Here is a 21,600-nt window from a genome sequence, read left to right on the forward strand (position 1 = left end):
TAATTCTCTTTCTGTAGCTTCCTGCCTTATTTGAAGTATAGTTTATAAGTTATTACAACTGAAAAAGGAGTCTTAGTGACTTTCTCATCTCTTCCTCCATGTCTCAGCCTCTCAGTCCAGCCTTATCTTCACATAAATGAAGAAGGGGGAGAAGTATGTGATTATAATGTCAGTGATGTCTGAACCTCATAGGTTATGCTGGTGAAAGAATGATTACACTATGATCAGAGGGCTGGAGCATCTGCCCTATGAGGAACGGCTGCAAGAGCTGGGCCTGTTTAGCCTGGAAGAGAAGGCTGGGGGGGTGGGAAATCTTATCAATGTGTATAAATACTTGAGGGGTGGGTGTCAGGGGAATGAGGACAAATTCTTTTCAGAGGCAATGRGCAGAAATTGAAGCACAGGAAGTTCTGCCTGACCGTGAGGGGGAATTTCTTCCCTGTGAGAGTGACGGAGCACTGGCACAGGTTGCCCAGAGAGGTTGTGGAGTCTCCTTCTCTGAAGATCTTCAAGGCCTGCCTGGATGCAACCCTGTCAAACATGCTGTAGGTGACCCTGCTGAGCAGGGAGGTTGGAGTAGATGATCTCCAGAGGTCCCTTTCAACCTTACTGATTCTGTGAAGCCAAACTTTAAAATGAAAACTTGGAGTAAATCAGATATATAGCAAACACAGGTGTTCCACATCTAACAGGAGAAAATATAGGAATAAACATGTGAATGAGGTAGTGTGACTCATATCATACACTTACATTGAGACAACTTATCCAACCAGGTTCTCCGCTTGCAGTCATTCTCCTTCCTGAGGACCTTCCACCCCCAGAAATGGCTACAAGTCAGCTGAATTGTTTTTACTGTTTAATATGTAATATATGCACATTTAAACCTGATACTTCCTGGAAGCATCAGACTACTGCATATGAAAAAACTGATTAGACCAAGCATGCTGATAACTCCACTTTCATGGCAAATAAAGAGGCCATATTACAAAATCAGTAAGGTTGGAGGGGACTGCTAGAGATCATCCCTGTTCAGCAGAGTCACCTAGAGCATGTTAGACAGGGTCGCATCCAGGCGGGCCTTGAAGATTTTTCAAAGGAGAAGACTCCACACCCTCTCTGGGCAACCTTGATAAGATTTCTCCCCTCCCCCCCTCCCCACCCCCCCAGCTCTCACAGCTGTTCCTTGTAGGGCCAGTGCTCCAGGCCTCTGATCATCTTTGCAGCCCTACAGCTGGACTCTCTCCAGTAGCTCCATGTCTCTTGTACTGGGGAGCCCAGGACTGGACATCGCACTTGAGATGAGGCCTCCCCAGGGCTGAGTAGAGGGGCAGGATCACCTCCCTCGACCTACTGGCAGCGCTCTTCCCAATGCACCCCAGGAGACCATTGGCTCTCTTGGCCACAAGGGCACATTACTGGCTCATGGTCAACTTGTCATCCCCCAGCACTGCCACGTCCTTCTCTGCAGAGCTGCTCTCCAGAAGGTCAGCCCCCAGCTTGTACTGGTGCCAAGGGTTATTTTTTCCCTAGATGCAGGATTCTGCACTTGCCCTTCTTGAACCTCAGGAGGTTCCTCTCTGCCCAGCTCTCCAGSCTGTCCAGGTCTCTCTGACTCAACTATTCATAGTTGATACTGTTATCTGTGTAGGTAGTAGCGTTGTCCATCTTCAGTGTTCTCATTCATTGTAATTTATAACTTAAATGTGCTTTTGATGATGAAGCATTTGAAGCTGCTTCAGAGCTCACTCTTGTTTGGAGGGTACTACCAATACATCAAAAGGACGTCCATGTGCAGGACGAGAACTAGCCAAAGACACCAAGCAGAGGAATGTTCCTCTGGATTTTAAATGAGGGTRCTGACATAACTGAAGATCAGAAACAAAGTGTGAAGATAACGATTGTGAAATCACGTGAAGATGTAAGGTGCAGAGTATGTTACGCTGGTGGAAGAATGGTGCTGTATATTTAAAATCTTAGCATCAAATCAGTCAATTGCTCTAATAAGAAACATAATATTCCTATGACTTGACCTTCCAGAAATAGTACAGTATAAGAAGCATACTTGCTGCCTGATYGGGATAGCAGCACTGTTGTAACCTATTCTAGGTATTAAGATACTAAATAGTTTTTTTTCTTTAAATCATGCTGTGTGTTGTCAAAATCTTTAATTTTATGTGAACATCAAACTAGTGCTAAGACTAACGAATACAGAGTATTAAGTAGCTGGCAAGTTGTTTGCTATGCCAAGCCAAATTACGTTCCGATTTTGTAGTTTGTAGTTTCCTTTGTAGGTTGGAACTCATTTCCAGGGACACAAGTATTATGCTATTTACTCTAGTAGCTTTTAACTGTCCTCATGAGGACAAGCCTGTAAGTTAGGGGAAGGAAGGGAGGAGGCTTAGTTAGGAAATACTTTGCTGTGGATATTAAGAGTTTATATGTATGTTTGTAGGCTCTGTCTGTGAACAGCATGAATCAGAAGTTTTGGATCTGTTTTAGCATGCTTTGGCTCTTTGCTGCTTCCAGCAATCAAGAGGTTCAAAAAGTACCTGCTTCTTCTTTCCCCATGGTTTGCACCAAGTGTAAGTTAGTTCATGGGCCACCAAGTCTGCGTACTGTATAAAAAAGAGCTGTAAGTTATAATATATTTTTATAGTTTTCCCATCAAGATGTTTTTTCATAACTTGTAAAGATGAGGACATATGCCTCTGATGCTTTCTGTAATCTGAGTTTCAGCATCATGTCCTTGTTGTAAAAGCTTAGGAATATGGAATGCATTACAAAATCCAGAAGAGTGTAACTATAGCCACAGGGGGGGGAAATGGCTACCTTCTGTTTGGACAGAACTCAGCTAATTTGTTGGATATTCCTTAGCAGTTAAGTATTAAGGAATTCCTTTATTTTTTGGGGATGACATACAAGCCTTAAATGTAGATCAGTCAATTAAATTGAAAAGGAACCTCACACCCTAAACTATTCAAACTGGTCTAAATGCACTTAACCCTGCTATACGGAATGATTTAGTTGTAAATGATACCAATACAAAATACTTAAATACCATTACTGCTGTGCAAAATCAGCTACAGTAGACAGTTTTGGTTTCTTACCTCTTCAGAAACAATATAGGACTGTCTTGCTGTGTGCTGCTCTGTGTGTTGAATAAGAGTAGAAATGGTGTACCTATAACTCAGTACTGTCATAGTTAAATAATGATAAAATATGCATTAAAATATAGTTCTTAGGTAGACTGTCTGTAGTTTKAGAAGTACTTCTACTGCACAATTTCATATTTCTGTAACTCTTTGAAGTGGTGTGCTTAGGTGGAATATATTCGGTAAAAAATTGAATGTTTAAATTGCATCAAAATCAAGCAGATAATTCTGAAAAGCTACTTAAGATCTTTTGTGTTGTGATTGCGTATTAATGATTAATACTATAGTACGTTATTTTTTGAAAAGATGATCTTGTGTGGGAAGGTGAGCACACTTTATTTCTTGAATGGGACTGGAACTCCATGTATATATGTCTAAATGTTAAGATGTTAAATAATTTGTCTGTGTTATGTATATTCTAGGCCATGTTTTGCAGCAATAATATAAGCAGGCATGATTCATTTAGAAACTACATCAAGCTATATAGATGATGGTTTTATTTTTTGCAAAGTATAAATGGATAGAATGGAGGCATCCAAAGCTGGGATTGTGTAGTGAGTACCTGAGCACTGTGATACTTTGTGATGCTTTCCTTTTTTCCTCTTGTTTCCTGTTGCTACTGTTCCTGATAAAAATCACTCACAATGTTTACCTCTTATAGACTACATTCACTTCTGTCTGTTTTTCTGACCATTAGATGTGTATTGATGTTACTTATCTATTTTTACTTTTTTTAACTTTTGTTACGGGGAGCTTTCTGATGGTCCCCAGATGGTATATTTGGGCTGCAGTACTCTAGAACTCACTTTTGGTTTCCTGGATTCTCACTCCGTAGTGTCTGCTACCTGCTTCTTCCTGAGAGCTTTTGCACTGTATCTGCAAAAACACTCCTCTATCCAGAGCTGACCCTAAGATGTGGCTTAACCACAAATTTTTTCAAGAACTAAAACTAGGGACTAACCTCCTTAGGAGCATGTCATACTGAAGAGAGACATTATTTGCAGAACTTTCTAAACAATTTATATTTATTTTAGACAAGGAARATAACACTTGTTTCCAGACCAAAATGGGCATTAAATTCTGTGGATCTCTTGCTGCATGTTTGTTAATGCTGAGGATCGTTCTTTTGGTGCTTGTTAGTTCAGGATTAACTACATGGAAGACATCAGAGATCAAGGATACTGAAATATTTCTCAACTGGGATGTATTTGGCAAAGCTCTTACAGAAAGTGTTATATTCAGCATAACATAAACTATTCCTGAAAGAGTATTTGCAGTTTGTAAATTGTATCCAGAATTACTCYTCAGATAATCACAGTTCTACCGTACTTTCCCAGAAAACGTGAGCTCATGTAATACGGGCTTTTTTTCTTTGAGTATCTTTCTACTCTTTCTTGAGTTCTCTTTAACTGTTAACTTGAATTCCCTCTTACTTGGTTCCCGATCAGGTGGGCAGTTCCTCTCCCTGGGAGCAGAGCAACGCCAGGAAAACCTTCTTGTTTGAGCTGTGCACAAGAGTTTCCTGTTATCATGGTGAACAGTTCTTGGAAGCAGCATAGCAGTGAGCTTAAAGAAGCAGCTCAAGTAAAGGCCTAGGGCAGTGTGCCAACAAATGGAAGGATGGAAGATGAACTGTTGAGAAATATCTGAGATAAATGGATGGCAGAGAATGTATAAGGAGTTGCAGAGGCAGTCAGTCAGTGATGGCTACGGCACATGGAATTATCATCATCTTCAGTTTTCTTCTCTGCTTGCACAGGGAGGGGGCATGGAAGACCCTGGGAATCTTTGGGTATGGTCGCACATGTGCTTGTTCAAAAAGCAACACCAGCCTGAGCTCCTRCCTTTGTTAAACCCTTGTTGGCTATGCTGTGAACTGAATTAGGGAACTGATGGCGTTGAAAAATAATTTGTCGAATAGGTTTGTTTCTTATCTGGGTCAGTCATAATTATTCAGTAGAGGGGCTGGCACAGGGTGGGAATGACTGCTGTGGGCTTTAGTGACAGGAAGGGCTGGTGCTTGATGCTGCTATTTAGTTAAATATGTGTGTAACTGTGCCCTGGCTCCACACCCGTATTTTATGGGACTGGATTAAAGCAGGAATAGGGAAGTGATTATGTTTGTTAAATAATTGAAACTTGTTATGAGTAATTCAAGTGCAGGTAATCYTGCTGATTAATCATTTTTTTCTTTCTATTGAGTTACTCTGCTGGCTTACACAGTGACCGTGAGAACTGGCTGGTGGGTTTTTTGGTGCTAGTGGGAAGGAAAGTTGTGGATGTGTATCCAGCATTTTCAAAACTGAAACTGGAAGAAATTGCTATTGCTTAATTTACCKTCTATGTAGAATTGTGAAAGTAGAGAAATGAAAAATTGGAAGCCARTGTTGCTGCCTAACTTGAGTATTCCTCTTCCATTTTACATATTTTTGTATGTCTAAGAATGTCAGGTTTACTTGCTTAGCTCTTATATTAAAAATTAATGTGTTTTAGCTGGGCAATAATTCAATTGCATAAATAGTTTCTCTGTATTTCTTTGAAAATTTGCATCACATGGGATGAATTGTGTATTTTATTCTAGGATCTTGGTCAAAATCTGAGTTTTTCTGGGGTGTGGCATGTGGAAAAGTTTTACTCTCATTGGTTCTCTGTGAGCACTTCTTTAGGAAGCGTACACGTTCCTATTGTGTGAATCTAAAGTGGTTAAGATAGTTGTGCTAGCTGATGATTTATTTAGTAGTCCATGTAGTTCTGAAGCAGATAAATGAAAATAGGCGTATCATTTTTTTGTACCATGTTATGTTTTCTTTGGTAATGAAGAARCATATCAGTGTGTTGGCAGTTGATACTTGCAACTTATTGATTTATTTGTGATGCTGTATGAATTCTATAATATGTTAATRGAATAAATGAAAGAGATATTTTAGGCTATCTAGTTTACACTACCTCTTTATTTGTAGTAGATATTTCATAGTCATTTTTCTTATTACCTTTAAACTGAAGTTTGTTTGGTCTGCTTAAAAAAATAAAATCAAGCAAAAGAGTTCTTAATATTTAATTTATGATATTTTCTCAGAGTTTAATAAGATTTCCCTATTGGTGGTTTTTAGTTTACTCTTCARTTTTTTGATTTTGTTTTTCAGTGTCTATTCAATTTTATTATGCCTTGTCTTGCCTCACTGACTAATTRTGAGAGTAGCTTTCTGTTCATCCTGACTGAAAAATAAGCAGCAAATGTAACAATATGAAAAAATGCTGGGTATAAATATGCAAAATGTCTTACTGACTTTAGAGTTGAGGCTTTTTAGAACTTGAGTTCCTTTTAGGTTAATTCTCAGAGGTAACTGAAGGCCATGTTCCTGAAGAACATAAAGAAACTTGTTTAAAATTCATCATGGTCATAGGTGTATGAACACGTAAGCWTCATGTTTTCTAGAGAACAGAAGATACTAACAGGCTATAGCTACTTTGAAAGTCACATGTTGTTATATTTTCACACAGTGGTTGTTATGCTTATTAAAATGTAGAGTCTCTTACTTATTGAATATGTTCAGGGCCAGCTGTGTTAAGATTCCTGTTAATTCAGTTGTGTAACCTTACAGTGCAATAGTACATAATATAGTATAATGTAGCTCATGTGGATTATCTACACTTAAGATCTAACAGGAAAACTTTGCATGAACAGCAAAGTAATTAAGATTCTTGGTAGCTGCTTTAAAGCATGAGGTATTTATATCTGAAGATGGAAAGCCATACACTTAATATGATTGTGTTTTTCTGTGAAGGTGTCATGTAGCAATTGCAGAATGATGCAGGTAACTTAAAAAGAGCCCCGAAGTTCAGGAAGCGTTCTTGCATCGGTTGGCAGCAGAAGAAGTGGTGGAAGAAAGAGCCCATAGCTCTGGCTGGCGTCGAGTCTGAGTTGTTTCTGTGATTGTCTGTGGATCAAAGGAAGAGGTGACAGTGGTTATTGGCACCTTCCAGCATAACAGTACCCTGAGGTCTTCGTTCTGCTTTTTCAGGGCTGCATAGGATTTTTGGGAAGGTTGTAGGATGCATCTGTATCCGTGTACTTCTACAGTTTTGCATCAGTATGGAGCACAGGCGGTGTGAAAAATACTTATCTTCAAAAATTGGCATTTACTTGTGCTCTGTATAAAATTGAAAGAAATTCTTAAAAAAATAATAACTTGCTTTACAAAATTTTAGTGAAGCCTGTAAACTAGTTGGTAATTGGGAGTTTTATGACTATTTATATTTCTGCTTGCTACTTTGTCTTTCTACAGATAGTAATAGCAAGTGTCCTTAATGAATGTATTTTTAGTAAGCTTTGTGGTAAATAACTTCTTGGCTGTTTTCTGTATACTGTATTTCCCTGCCTTCTGTTTTGTTTTTCATTTTTTGCCAGGAAGTTATTAATGCATCCTTTCTGACTTGCAGATTGCCAGCAATGAGAAGCTAAGTGATGCAACTAGGAATTGTTAATGGGCAAAAGCAGATTCTTGATAATACTAATTGTAGACTTAGCAGGCGTTTCATATGCGGGAGTTGGTGAAATTAAGAAAACCTGGCATTCCTTTCATCTCTTTCCAAATGCAGGACTCTGCTAGTTTCTTGTGCGAATGCTTAATTTCAGGGCCTGAATGCTTGAGCAATGGCTCTGACTTTCTAGCATAGAGAAAGGGTTATCTTTTTTTCTAGGGAAATATTCAGGTCTGTGCTATCTAGTCCGGTGGTGACTAGCTGTTTTGACAAAGGTAATGCATAACTTGACAATTAATATGATTTTAGTGATAGGTGTTAATTATGAATTGTTGAAACTGTGCAGCAGTTTTTATGAAAGATTTCAGTGTCTGAAGGGTAATGATTTTTGACTGACAGGCAAGGGAGTGTTGCCTGTTGTGCCATCTAATCTGCATCAGTCAGTCCTTTCTCTAGTTTTGCAGCTAACTTGCTTTAATTGGACTCTAGAGGTGTGTATCCACATCGAGTTATGTGGATCAAATTGCTAAATTAGATATTTGAATTGTAAGTGCTCTTGGCCATATTCCTGTCTATATATACTTTTTTGTGTGTATATTATAAGAACTATTATGTAGTGCCTACCTGATCACATCTGAAATAGTTTAAATATTTAAACTCTGTGATGCATATACCTGAAAATAAAAATGATTTTATGTGTTCTTGCAGCTAACAGAAGATGAAATTGCAACTATTCTTAAATCTACGCTTAAAGGACTTGAATATTTGCACTTTATGAGAAAAATACACAGAGATATAAAGGCTGGAAACATCCTTCTTAACACTGAGGGGCATGCAAAATTAGCTGACTTCGGTGTTGCTGGCCAGTTAACAGTAAGTATATGTGGAAAGATCATTTGCAAATGCTTTAAAACTTCCAATCATGTCTTTTGCTTTTCTCTTTTCCTTCTCCATTGAATTTTGTGTCTGAGAAGTGGCCAGCATTGGCCACAGAGCTGAAGTTCTGTGTCATGATGYGTATTTTGTGTATTGAAAGGCTATTCAGTTCTCAATTGTATATTATTTTAATCTGTTTTACATAAAATGCTGGATGATCCTGCTTTAAAGTTTTATTTGAGAGTTAGTCACTGTGCCCTGTTTGGCCTCAGTATGCCGACAGACTGAATGAGTTTGATCATGATTTAAAGTCATTACGGTTTGACCTTTGGGTGACTAATTGAACATTTAAATATYGAATTAATGTCAAAAGTCTGTGAAAATTAGCATTCCTGTTTTAATTGCACAAATAATGTAATTGCAGGATACGATGGCAAAACGTAATACTGTTATAGGAACTCCGTTTTGGATGGCTCCTGAGGTAATACAAGAGATCGGCTACAACTGTGTGGCAGACATCTGGTCCCTCGGTATCACTTCGATAGAAATGGCTGAAGGAAAGCCTCCATATGCTGATATTCATCCAATGAGGGTAAGTGCGGATGGGAGGGAACGTTCCTGTTTGTTGTATAAAAAACCCCTAATCTTATAATCTTAAAACTGGACACTTATGGACAAAGTTGTAGTATTTTTTTTTCATTTGCTGTCTCATTTCTTATTTACTGTAGTTTGCCTGTATTTTGACATGTGTCTGTAAGGTTTTGGAGTGTTCTCGTCTTTACGTGAGGAAGAAAACTAAGGCCACATGTGCTTAATTGACTTGAAGGCAACATATAGAAACCTCTGTCAGGCTGTGCCTGCATTTCCAGAATTGCATCACCGAGAGGCCATTCTCCTTTGAAAGGCAGTTTTGAAGTAAAGATGGGCAAGAAAAGAACTCARGATTGTCCTATATGAGCACTGCTAATGTAAATAACCTTGAGCAGCTTTTATTTATTACTGACTCTTAAAATCTCGTACTGAATTAGTTTACTTTTTGCAAAATAAAATATAAATAGAATTAGTAGTTTTATGAGAAGTAGAAGTTACAAAGAAATTACTTGGAGAAGTATATGGAAAAAATGTTTATGTAGGGGTAGCTGTTGCTGCTGTTGATCATGATTTTGGTTTTATGAAATGAACTGTAGAATAGCTGTGCTGGTTTAGTATCAATAAATATTCAGTCCATTTGGTATGAACAAGGCATTTTATATAGCTAAAGTATTTTTTCTTCCATTTGCATACTTTGTTATAAGAATAGCATTCAGACCAGAATATATGTTTAGTTTTCTTTTGTTGATGTCTCAGATATCAGGATCTTAATATAGGGCCATCACCAGTACTGAAAGCACTGTAGATACATGATTAGTTAAGGTAGGACGTACGTAAATTCAAGTGTTTTTCATGCAGTTGAGTTCTTGTTTTTGGTTTGTCTGAGCTTTCACTGGAAAAGTGACCTTTTCTGAAGTGTGTGGTTTTTTTTTGCTTTGTTTTGTTTTTTTTTTTTTTTTTTTTTTTTTAGTGTGCAGTACAATTAAAGCTAGTGACCATTTTGTAATTTAAAACATTACATCATTTGGGAAAGAAAATGTATTTTTGCTGCACCATTTTCCCCCCCCCGGGAATTATTTTAAATAATTGGATATTTTATATAAATAATTTGGACATTTTAAAATCAATATCGAAACTGACAATACTTCAGATGAAGCTGAGAACAAGACGATCATCTCTCAAGCTTGTTTTTAGTGGGGAATTTGACTTAAGATGAATTAATATTTTAAAATTCTTTTATTAAGAACCATATTGTCTACAAATTAATTTGATCGTGCTGGATTTTTTTAGTTGTACCCTTAAATTAATTGTCTTCATTATGTCTGGGTTCATTTTAACATAATTGTGTGTGGTTGTACTAGCTGAAGAAAAGGAGGGGTACATTATCAGAGAGGATTTTATAAGCATGGCAATAGCTGCTTATAAGCCAAAGGTCACTGAATTTGAAAGCTTGTGAATCTATTTAATTCTTGTAATCAAATGAATGCTGTCAGGGGCCAAATTAAAACAATTCTGGGTTCCGTAGAACACGTGTTCTTGTTAATAAATTACGTTATGGCCTTTAAGGACTTCTATGCAGTTAGTACTCCTTTGAATATTTGATACCTTTTAGTTTTTCTTAATTTTTATCAGTGAGTTGTTACAGTGGTTAACAAGAAATACACAGATTTAAGTTTCAATAGTTTTTCCAATGTTATATGATATAACTTCACAAGACTTCTGGACATATGTAGATGCTTTCCTACTTTGTTTTAGTTGCGACATAGAATTGATATAGGCAAGCATGAAAGCTTGGGCAAATTTTCGTTGCTTTTTTTTTTGATGTTGCTGGGGTTCTGTGGTATTTATGTAACGTACAACTTTGTTACTTGGGAATGCATGTTGAAATTATCATGTGCACTATTTTGCTGTAGGCTGGTTGGCACTGCCACAAAGGTAATGTACTGCCAGTAGGCCATTTCCTTGTCAACTGCGTTTACAATTTAATGGAAATACTACATGACTACTTTAAACAAGTGTTTTGGCAGAGAGGAAATAGCAGATTCCATGCAAACAAGCATAGCTTCCTCTCCTTAACCACACTCCAGCTACTCCAAAGAATTGTACTAGTTTCACTTGGAGAAGGGTGAGAAGTGGGGGTGCAAAATGGAATTTTAGCAGTTTATAGCACATTTCTTGTTTATGTATTCCTCATCGAATGTGTATGATTGCATAAGTATCATCAATGAGGTTTTGCTGCAGATTTTGTTGCAGGTTTTGCTGAAGGTGTCATACTTGGTTTAAGGCTCAAATGCTGAGATCATCTGCCAGCCGAATAGACTAACAGTGATACTTAATTCATGCAAGTATTATGGGATGCCTCATGTGTTATGTCAGAGTTATTTTATACTTTCAGTAATGTTATGATAATGATGTACTTTCCTAATGTTGGAAAGTGAAATGTTTCCTCAAAGCAGAAATACTTTCAAGTAGTTTTAAAGAGGTGGAAAATGCAGGCATCCTCAAGGTTGCCATAAAACATGGTAATACGGCTACTAGAAATAGCAACAATTTTGCTATTAAGTGAGATATCACTTAAACGTAGATATTTTAACCCATCTATCATGGTTTAAAAACCATGACTGTTGCAGTAGCAGAAGCAGCAGGGATTAATATGGCTGATGGTGTCTGCATCTGCCTTGGGTTCTCTGCCAGGATGAGCAGTTATCGGTTTACAGCTAAGCTAACTAAAGAGGGCTTCACTATGACTCTAGAGCAAGATTCAAAGTCGTGCTTTGGAAGTGCAGTGAAATGTTTTAACAGCTATGCTCCTGTGTCCCCTGTTCATTGCAGCATATATGCTGTCCTGTTCCACTAAGGTATTTATGTCAAATTATTAGGTACTTTGCTCAGTTTCTTCCCTTCGGACAGTATTTATCTCTAGTATTTCTTTTTTGTTTCCAAATTCCTCCTCTGTTGTAAAGGAAACACAAAGGTTGGCACTATTTTGCCATAGTACTTCTGATTTTGCTTTTTTTTTTTTCATTGCAACTGATAATGTGCCCTTGAAATATCTTTCAGTTGTTCTAATCAAGCCATGCTCTCAAATTCATCGTGTTCAACCAAAACCAACTCTTCTAAGCTATGAAGTTTTTACTTACTTATAGTTTACCAGCTCCTGAAATTTGGCTTCTCTTAACAAGTAGGTTAACACTCTACTATAAAGCTAATCATAAACTTTAAGAATGGCTTGTTTTGAGATCCTTTTTCTAGGACCATCCTTAGCACAATTTTTCTTATATTCAGGCAATGTCATGATCACTTGCTGCTGTGAAGCTGTGATTTTTTTTCTTAATGATCAATTTAAGCCAATTTAAATGTTGCAGCTGATTATAGAAACAGCCTATCCCAGCCATGAGTTGCTGAACTTTCTGTTAAGTAAATGCTAATGTTTTTGTGGCCTAACAAGGAGTTAGATAAAGGAGCAGATCTCCTGAAAAGTCAACGTGACAAAAACCTGCTAGAACTGTGGCAGAGGAGGTGCTGGGGCATGGAGGTGGAGAGGGGAAGCGGGCAGAACGGAGTTGCACATGCAGCTGCAGTTTGACAGCTGAACTCCATACAGATTCATGTAGACCAGTGGTAAAACTGCAACCTGACCTTTTATAAAAACTTGCTCTTCTTCGGAAAGTTAACTCTTATTCACAGTATGGAGTGCTTCAGATAAATGCCAATAGCTTTCTTCCACGAACAAAAAAAATCCACCTCTTTTCTTTCATGCTTTTCAGGCAGCTGCAATAATTCATGTTGCTGTGGTACGGAAGAAACTGCTGGTAGATGTATTTTTCAACACTTCACAGTGTTGGCCTTTATTTTTAATGATGAAGTTTGTTCGAAATGGACATGTGGGCATCATATATTCTACAGTGAATTGCAGGAAGCCAATTCGAAATGCTTCCATTTGCCTTAGGTCCAGTCATGATATTTATTTTTTCCATGGCACTTACCCAGATTACCCATGCCTCCTGCCTAGCCTGTGTCATTTCCAGCCTGTTTGTAATAACCCTGTGTTTTTGATAAATCTTTTAACAGCCTACCATTTTTTCTAGTTTCTGATTTTCAGTATATTGCATATGAAATGAAATATGATTGAAGTGAGAATTAGCGCTATGCAAACTTGCAAGAACCAAGCAAGGTGTCACATTGGGCATCACTGCATGATTGAGAGATGTTTTTCATTTGGTGAGAAAATGGTTTCTTCCAAGTCGTCTATACCGTGAGTTAAGGACAGAGGGAAAATGCACTCTTGGCAATGCCAGCTGTCTTTCTATGTAGTCAATTCTAACAGAAGGCTCTTACATTTCTTCTCTCCAACACATGGAATTCTTACCAGTTTCTGTTTTCTTTGTGATTTGATCAATCTTGTCTCTGCATTACTACTTTTAATTTAGAGCAGTTCTATAAATGTACATCATAATGGTTTCTTGCTTCAGCGTTTTCACTTATCTTTAGGATTAGGATTAACTTCTTCAAGTCCTTTCCATTGAGAGCTTTCTATGAGACACTTTAATTTGTAACTTGATCCTGCCTGCTGTTTCTAGACAGGGTAAGCTAATATTTAGAGAGACTTAAAATACAGATGTTTGATTATATGTTGCTGTTTATTATTTTACTGTCTGTTCAAAAATCTTGTGGAAGAATGGCAATGAGTTGTGGTTGGACTCCTTGTGCAGGATTCCTCAGGGATAATAATCCTTCAACATTTCTGTCATGAGTTCTGTGATGTGATGATTCACTTAAATATTTTATCTGCTTTTAAGTGACTTAAAATATTTAACCATTTAAAAACACTCTTAATACTTTAAGTAGCTCTTGAAGAAGCATGTGAGATCCTAACACATCGATTTCTTTCAATGGTAGGGTTGCATTAATGAATGTAGTTAAAAGGGAAAAATTTACTACTTCCTGGATCTTTCTTTGTGTCTTGTCTTTCTTGCAAAATTGAATTTCTCAGGACAGGATTAAATGTGTGCTGTCTTGCACAATCCTATATTCTTTCTAAATTCTTAAATAATAAATGATGGTCCCCTATATAATGCATTCTTATAGGTGGGAGCTATGGCTGTGACAGGATATGATTGAGGCACTAGACTAGAATGTGAAAATATAGATAATGTTTTTTTTTTAAGAAAAAAAAACTTGAACAGAGATCTATGTTTATGGTGTACGAGCAGAACTCTTTACTTGAAGGACTTGCTAGCTCTGTTTTAGAAAGCTGCTCTTGCTGTGAGAAGTTAATGCTGAGGTGCAGTCCATTCCTGCTACCCTATTTCATGCTTCTCAGCAGAAGAGCATCCTTCTGGAATGGAGAGATTGTAAGTGGGAGAGGCCAACTGAAACAAGAAGTTGTGTACATTGGAATTTACACAACTGGCATATCCTATTTTTTGAGAAAATACCTAATGTGCCTATTTACATGAGATCTCTGTTTTGCCAGAACCTTAATGTCTAGATGTTAGATCTGTTGATCCTGAGGAGAGCTGCCTTTCACATGGAAAGGAGGGATTTTGTGATACTGTTATAAAAGCAAAGTAGGAGAAAATATCATTTGTCCTCTGGCAAAACTTGCAGATGAGAAAAATTCTCCTCCTCCCTGCCCCCAATCCTCCAAGGGCTGTTTGAAGAGGTTCTGCTATGTTGCTGTATTAGAGCCAATACTCCCTTCCCACAGAAAAGACTGACAGATTTGCAGTTCATGGGACTCTGAGAGTGCAAACCACGTAAAAGAGCAGAGGCGTGTCATGGTTCAGTTGTGCCTTCCATATATATTCACAGAGAGATGTGGAATGGGCCTGATAATCTRGTTTGTTTTAAGTGAGATAATGCTTATCAGCGTATGACTCTTCATAGAGGGAAAAATGACATCCGTCATAAGAGACGGATAAAAGTAAAGGAAGAAAGTGAAAGATGAGGATTACAGGAGAGAGAGGTGGGTTGAGTTYGGCTTTAGCAATCCAAAAGATCTTACTGAGGTGAGATAGGGCGAGCYGTGTAAAATCTGAAAGAAGGGCTCGCTCACAAGAGGAGATCGATGGGATATGAAGGTTCACCTTCTTTCCTAGTTTTTTTTTTTCTAACCGGCACAGAGTGATATGACATTCATAATCTTGTATGTTATAATGAGTGTGTAAGGGAGGTAGTTATGGTGATTAGATCAGAGGATGACAAGGCCCTGTTTCTGTCCACGTTAAAGCTTTTTAAATCTCAAATCTGATACGGGAAGACAACTTGATTATATATATGAACTGCTGCTTTTGTCTAGTGCATTTCTTTTCCTCCTCCTTTTAGCTCCAGCTTGTTTTTCCCTGAAGTGGTGTCTTGGAAGTTCACGTAGTGAGCACTATTGCAATATAAATAAAGTGAGATTAAAAATATTTGTGGTTATATAATGTAGTATAAATGCTTTGCCATAGTTTCACCCCTTTGCATCACTTAAATTATTTTAATTTAGCATAGGATATCATAATATGTATTTTTTCCCTACTAGTAGAAGTATAAATTCTTTTTTTATGATAACAAGTCTTTCTACATGTGTGCATAAATAGGAATGGTTAATCTGGCTTGTGTAATAAAGTATGAGAAACAGTGAATATTTGATATTGGACTACAACTTGAATTGAATTAAACAGAAAACATTTATTTCATGCTTCTAAATGAGGATTTAATTAAAATTAAAATTAGTTCATCTTTTTAGACCATCCTCTCAATAGGAAATTTGAAACATACTCAGTTGATGGTTGGTTTTCTCTGACTTTGATTAATCACTTTCAAAGTAAGCAGAGGATCAGTACAGTAATTTCATAATTACACACAAGTGAGTTAACTTGAAACCTTAACTAAAATAACTGTAAAGGAAGTTTGAAGTTGGTTAGCTTCATGTAATGCTGTCTATCTGTTGTGTATGATTCAAATTATTACAAGTGCTAATCTGAAAAAAGGCCTGCACCATGATGCTACACATTTATTTGCATGCTACTTTAATAGGAAAATGATTGACTTAAGAATGATTTTTCCAAAGCCATTGGAGTAAATGGAAGCTGAGTAAAGCCATGAAAGTGATGGAAAGATTGAGAGTTTCAGTGTGTATTTCAGCAAATCCTACTTTTTGTAAGCATTGTTAGAGATTACTTGATAGAACTGTCCTTGTGGTTAAAGCAGGAAAGTATTCAACAAATCTAGCACTGCAGGGGTTAATATTATTCTCTACTACTCAGCTGGCTACCTTCTCTCTGGAGGAAAAAAGAAAAAAAAAGCAGACAGAAAGACCCCAATCCAAAAGTTTAAATCACTACACATCTGCTCATTTGTGATGTTACTGTAAATACAGATCAAAGTGCAAAGCAAAAGCAAAACTATCGGGCAGCTTGAAGATCTTAGTTTTGTTTGAAATGGGCAACCATTAGTGAAACAAGATCCATCAAAATTAGAATCATAATGTGAATGCAGCAAAAAGGTTTATTATTATTTAACTTCATAGATACTCTTATTTGGAAAAGCCTTTCTATCATTAGTACATGTTGCTGTATGCCGAATTTACTCAATTTATATTTAACTTGCACTATGGACTTGGGAAAATAGTCGGCAAGTGCAGAGTTTTACGAGAACCCATTTTACTAAAATTTCTACAATAACCTGCGGGATATTGTAAAATTTTGAGTAGCTATATGTATTTACTGTGGATTCTTACATTTCTTTTTATTCTATCATCTCTCAAGCTCCAAGATTAGCACAAAATAGACAAGGTTAGTTTTTTTCAGAGGTCTGACAGCTAGCTTTATTGAAAAGGGAAATTGTATTTTGCTTTTAATTGAGTAGGATTACTGGGATTTTTATACATGACTAGAGTCTTGTTAGGCTAAAAAACAACTCTGTAAATAATTTTAAAAGGTTCTTGGAAGTTTGAATCAGTGTTTCTCCTTTTTAAGTAAACTGTATATTCATTCTTTTTTCATGATTTTCAACATGTTTTATATCAGTATAGCTGATTGACTTAGGGGGAGTGCTTTAAGGAGACTTGACTAGTATAGAGCCAGATTCTGAACACATTATGATACTTYTAAAAAGAGAAGGTGTATTTACATGGGTTTTGGTTAGAGGAGTCATGTAGGAGAAAATGACAATTGGATTAGGAGGAAAATATTAATCTTCTATTGCTACTTACTRTAGGACTTTTTAATGTTTAAGTTTATATTGGTTGTTTACTTTGTAGGAAATCTTAAAAATTGCTTAGATGGAAAGGAGGGTAAAATTCAGAATTGAGAAAGCCTATTAAGATTGTACATACTCACCTTCTGTCTTGGTATTATTGCCTTAGAGTCATTTAAWGAGAATRATGCATATATAATATAAGAAATCTATTTAAAAGGAAGGGTTGCCAATCAGTCTAAATTTGTTTCAGTTAAAACTTGATGGTCTAAAGACAACTTAATTCTTTTCTTGTTATAAAGTATTGTCAAATTTGTAGCAGTATCAGTTAAAAAGTTTATGGAAACTTTGTTTTGATATGGTTTGAAGTAGAACTAAATCTTTAATTTGAATTTGGCACCTGTTTTCATTTTGTTTCCCTAGCAACACCAGTGGTGTCAAAGTTACCCGTAGACCACCCTGGTTTTAGAGAAGACTGAAACCAGCCTGGCTATTTCATGTCAGCTTTTGATTTTGCTGGCTAAATAACTCAAACAGCTCTAACATGTTGTCATAGTTTGAAATAACTCTAATAATTGAGTGTACAATTTGTGGATGTGTTTTAATTTTTTTGTACTAACACTTCCTGTATTTCAGTTTGTGTAGTTACATTATTTTAAAAAAAAATATTGAGAGAATACGTAAATATTACTTGCAGTATCTCATGGCCCTCAAATCCCAGCTTTTGAAAGCTACGTGGTCTACCTGCAGAAAAGTAGAGTTAAAAGTTCATATTTTTTTAGCTAGCRTGATCTGTTTTTAAAGCTGTATGGATCCAGCTTTTTATTTCAAATATAAGTTTTCATTATGGATGTTCCCATGGGAAAGAAATGAAGCCAACACAAATGTTACCTCCAGATTTCTGCTTTCTTCTGTGCCTCTTTAGCATGTTGTGAATTCATATTGATTATGAAGATTATTTAAAGGCTTACCGTGCCATACATAATTTGATGTGTTACAGAATTTTAGTTTGTGTTTTAGAAAAGCAAAAAAGCGCATAGTTCTTGSAAACATTGTTTATTATTACCTGCATACTTGAAGAGCTCTCCTTTTCCATGAAAGTCTCCTCTGCATATTTCCCAACTCTATTCCATGATGTTGACATTGAAGATATTTGTTCTCAGGAAGTAAATCAGAACTAGCAACCACACCAAGGAATATTTGAGTCTGAAGTTTCAGATTTGTTGTATTTTTCATTATCTCTCAGAAATTTAGAATAGCTTTGGAACACAATTAAATTAGCTGTTCTCAGAAAATGGATATTTTAGTGAGGGGGGRAGACTATGATGGTTTTCTAGGGGATGTGTACTGGCTCTTGCAATATTTTCCAGCATCTTAGTATCTTGGTCATAGACTTGCAGTAGAGGTGGGAGCCCAGTATTCTCTCTGCTGCTGTTCCTCTTTTTTCATGCTTTGAATGTTTATGTTATTGGAGCCCTGCACGGTATTGCTAGAGAACACAAGACTTAAGGGGAGGTTAACGTGGAAGTGTTGAAATAGTCATCTGTTGCAGCAGATTTATTGTATTCCTTGAGGAATCCAGTAAATCATGTACCCTGACCTTGTGACAGAGGGCATGCCTGCACTGACAGGTACGAACAGACACAAGTGAACTCTGCTCTCTCTGCTCCCGCTTTCACTTTTCTCTAGGAGTTTCATAGCAATTGTGTGCACACTTGGATGAACACTTCCATTTTTTTTTCCTTTTGTCAGATGAGGGGGGAGCATTACACTATCTTGTGGTTGATTACTTTCTCTGAATAAAATAACTAATATATATAAACCATATTTTTTTGATATTTAGGAGTAAGCATTTTTTTCGGATGAAAATGAGCTTGTGCAATTTCCTTAAAGCCCCTCTTTAAAATTTAACAAATGCCGTTTAGTTCAATACTCAGATATAACTGAATCTTGTAGAGAAATTGGTGCACAGTTTCTTAAAACTCAATCTTTCTTCCATTGATGCAAGTCATCAGATATTCATAGACTCTAGTGTGACTCTGGAGCAAAACTATTTGGGAGCAYCTGGATGCAGTCTCAGTTTCTTGGTGTGAGACTATTTTGAGTATGATCTAGCTAGAAGGTTCTTGCTGGACTGGAACCACTMCAATAAGCTGATGGTGCTAGAGAAAGGTTTTGTTGTTGTATCCCTGGATGAACAGGGATAGGCTAAAAGCCAAAGGGCAGGTCTGTCTGTCTGAATGCTGAAAAGTGGGTGGGAGCTCAGATGCCAGTGCTCTTGGAGAGCAGCGTGAGAGTCAGCTCCAGCTCAGAGGCAGTACACTGCATTAATGTGCAGCTACATCCAAAATATTACATCTGGCTTCAGAGTTCATGTACATGTTACCTCTCTCAAGGTAAAAAATACCTGCTGTTTCAGCCTGTAGTTCAGCCTWTAATACTGCATTCATTCATGATACCGAGACTGGATATGGGCTCAGACGTGCAGTTCTCTAGTTGGCTGGAGCCTRCAGTGGTTCTGCTCTTGGTTTGTTGACTTTATGCTGGCTGATAGTAGCCAAGTATCTAAGTCAGCATAAAGTTTAGCTGATCTGAAGTTTAACCTATTAAATTTATTTTTTTAATGAACTTATTGGTAGAGAGTATATTTAGTTGCAATATTTTTGATCTGGTGCTAAGTGTGCTTTATGTTGTCTGAAGCTATGTCTTTGTAAAAAAAAATAATTGGGTAAACGTTCTTAATATGGCTATGCAGCAAAAATGTGACTGTAGTATTGACAAATATGTCTATGCAAGATTTACATTATCTAGCATGTGAGCTATGTGTGGCGATAGCGATGAAGTTAAAGAAAGAGAGAAAAAAAGGTAGTGTGGGAAAACTGGCCAGTGGACTTGTGACCAGTGGACAAATCTACTCGATGAACACAGAATACCACAGTTTCACTGTTCATCCATTCTGGCTATTCCAAAATAGCACAATCTCACCTTCTGTTGCAAATTTTATCATCCAGAGTTCTTCTGAAAACTTAAAGCCAAACTACATTTTGTTAAGCTTAAGACAAAAATTATTCAGAATTTGAACTGTGTACAGAGAAATTTAAAATACGTCCCAAAATTAAGTTTTTAGAAAAATCATTGAGAAAATAATCAGACTTTAATCACCTTCCCTGCCTCTTTCTTTCTTCCCGACTTTAAAGAAAAGTGTAAAACTTAATCAACTCAGCAGTTCCGCTGTTTAAAAATTAGGTTGTTGCTTATGAGTAATGCCTAACTATTTATATTTATCTATTTTAATGTATTGCTTGGTAAAGGAAACACAATCTGGTGCTACCTGTCTTAAGAACTAGAAAATAGGTTTATAAAAATGGGTGGGTTTTTGGGGAAGGTACTACTGTACTTCAAGCATCAGTATTGTAATTATTTAACTTTTATATTTTACTATTCTGGAAATGAAGTGGACATCTCTTGAGCAAATGTTTTGGTGACAAAAGATATTATAAACTTTGAGGGTGAGAAGAACATCRTACATGAAGAACTAGATCATCTTGAGAGTTGGAGAGGAAAAGAAATTAAGTATATACATTAAGTACTCCTGGTAGGAGTCCATTTTAAGAATCAAACAGGTCACAGGAAGACCAACTTTGGTCTTCTGCRGTGATGACTAAGAAAAATGCAATCTTGGAAATTTTGGGGGATGTTTGCAGTGAAGCTAGGAACGTATGAATACCATTAAACCAGAAACTGATGAGACAGTGTATGCAGTTCTGATTGCCAAAAAAGGTGCTTTACTCCTGGAAAAAGTACAGAGAAAGAGGACTGAACACTAAAGGATCAAAGCAAAGAGACTGAAAGAACTTGGCTTATTTAGTTTGACAAAATAAAAGCTTTTTATAGAGATGTTTKTACTCTTTAGACACATGAGCAGATAAATACTGAGAGAGGAAGAAGCCACAGAAGACAATGAACAAGGTTGGCATAATAACCTGTGATATAGATTAACCATGAATTAGTCTGAAAATTGGGTTTTAAAATGTCAGAGTAATAAGGGTAAAGTTCCATGATATGTTGGGTTGAAGGTTAAGCCAACTGAACTTCATGTTTTCTTTTTTGCCCCAGAACTGCTGTTTTGTGCCTTGCAGGATGGTGTCAGACTGTACAGCTGGGCAAGATTGCTTGTTTGTATTTACAGTATTGAAAGAGTTGGATGGAAAAACTGTGTAACTTTGGAAAGAAGCACTCTGCCTGTCTTTTGAGAAGCAATGATGATTTTGACCRAAGGCCTCTGGTATTCCTTGCCCCATCAAAGAAATTGGGA

At 36.9% G+C, this 21,600-nt stretch overlaps 1 protein-coding gene across 1 annotated transcript in view; it reads left to right on the top strand.

Annotated features, from left to right (window-relative positions):
- Positions 1-21,600, top strand: part of STK3 (serine/threonine kinase 3) — a 154,708-nt gene that overhangs the window by 36,011 nt on the left and 97,097 nt on the right. Inside the window, exons 6-7 of the mRNA XM_085298254.1 lie at positions 8,343-8,507; positions 8,935-9,102. Of these exons, the coding sequence (XP_085154380.1) occupies positions 8,343-8,507; positions 8,935-9,102 (333 nt within the window). The remainder of the gene's footprint in view (positions 1-8,342; positions 8,508-8,934; positions 9,103-21,600) is intronic.

This window comes from Rhea americana, unplaced genomic scaffold, assembly GCF_003343005.1.
Source record: "Rhea americana isolate MKP2758 unplaced genomic scaffold, rheAme1 scaffold_0, whole genome shotgun sequence".
NCBI classification, from domain to species: Eukaryota; Metazoa; Chordata; class Aves; order Rheiformes; family Rheidae; genus Rhea; species Rhea americana.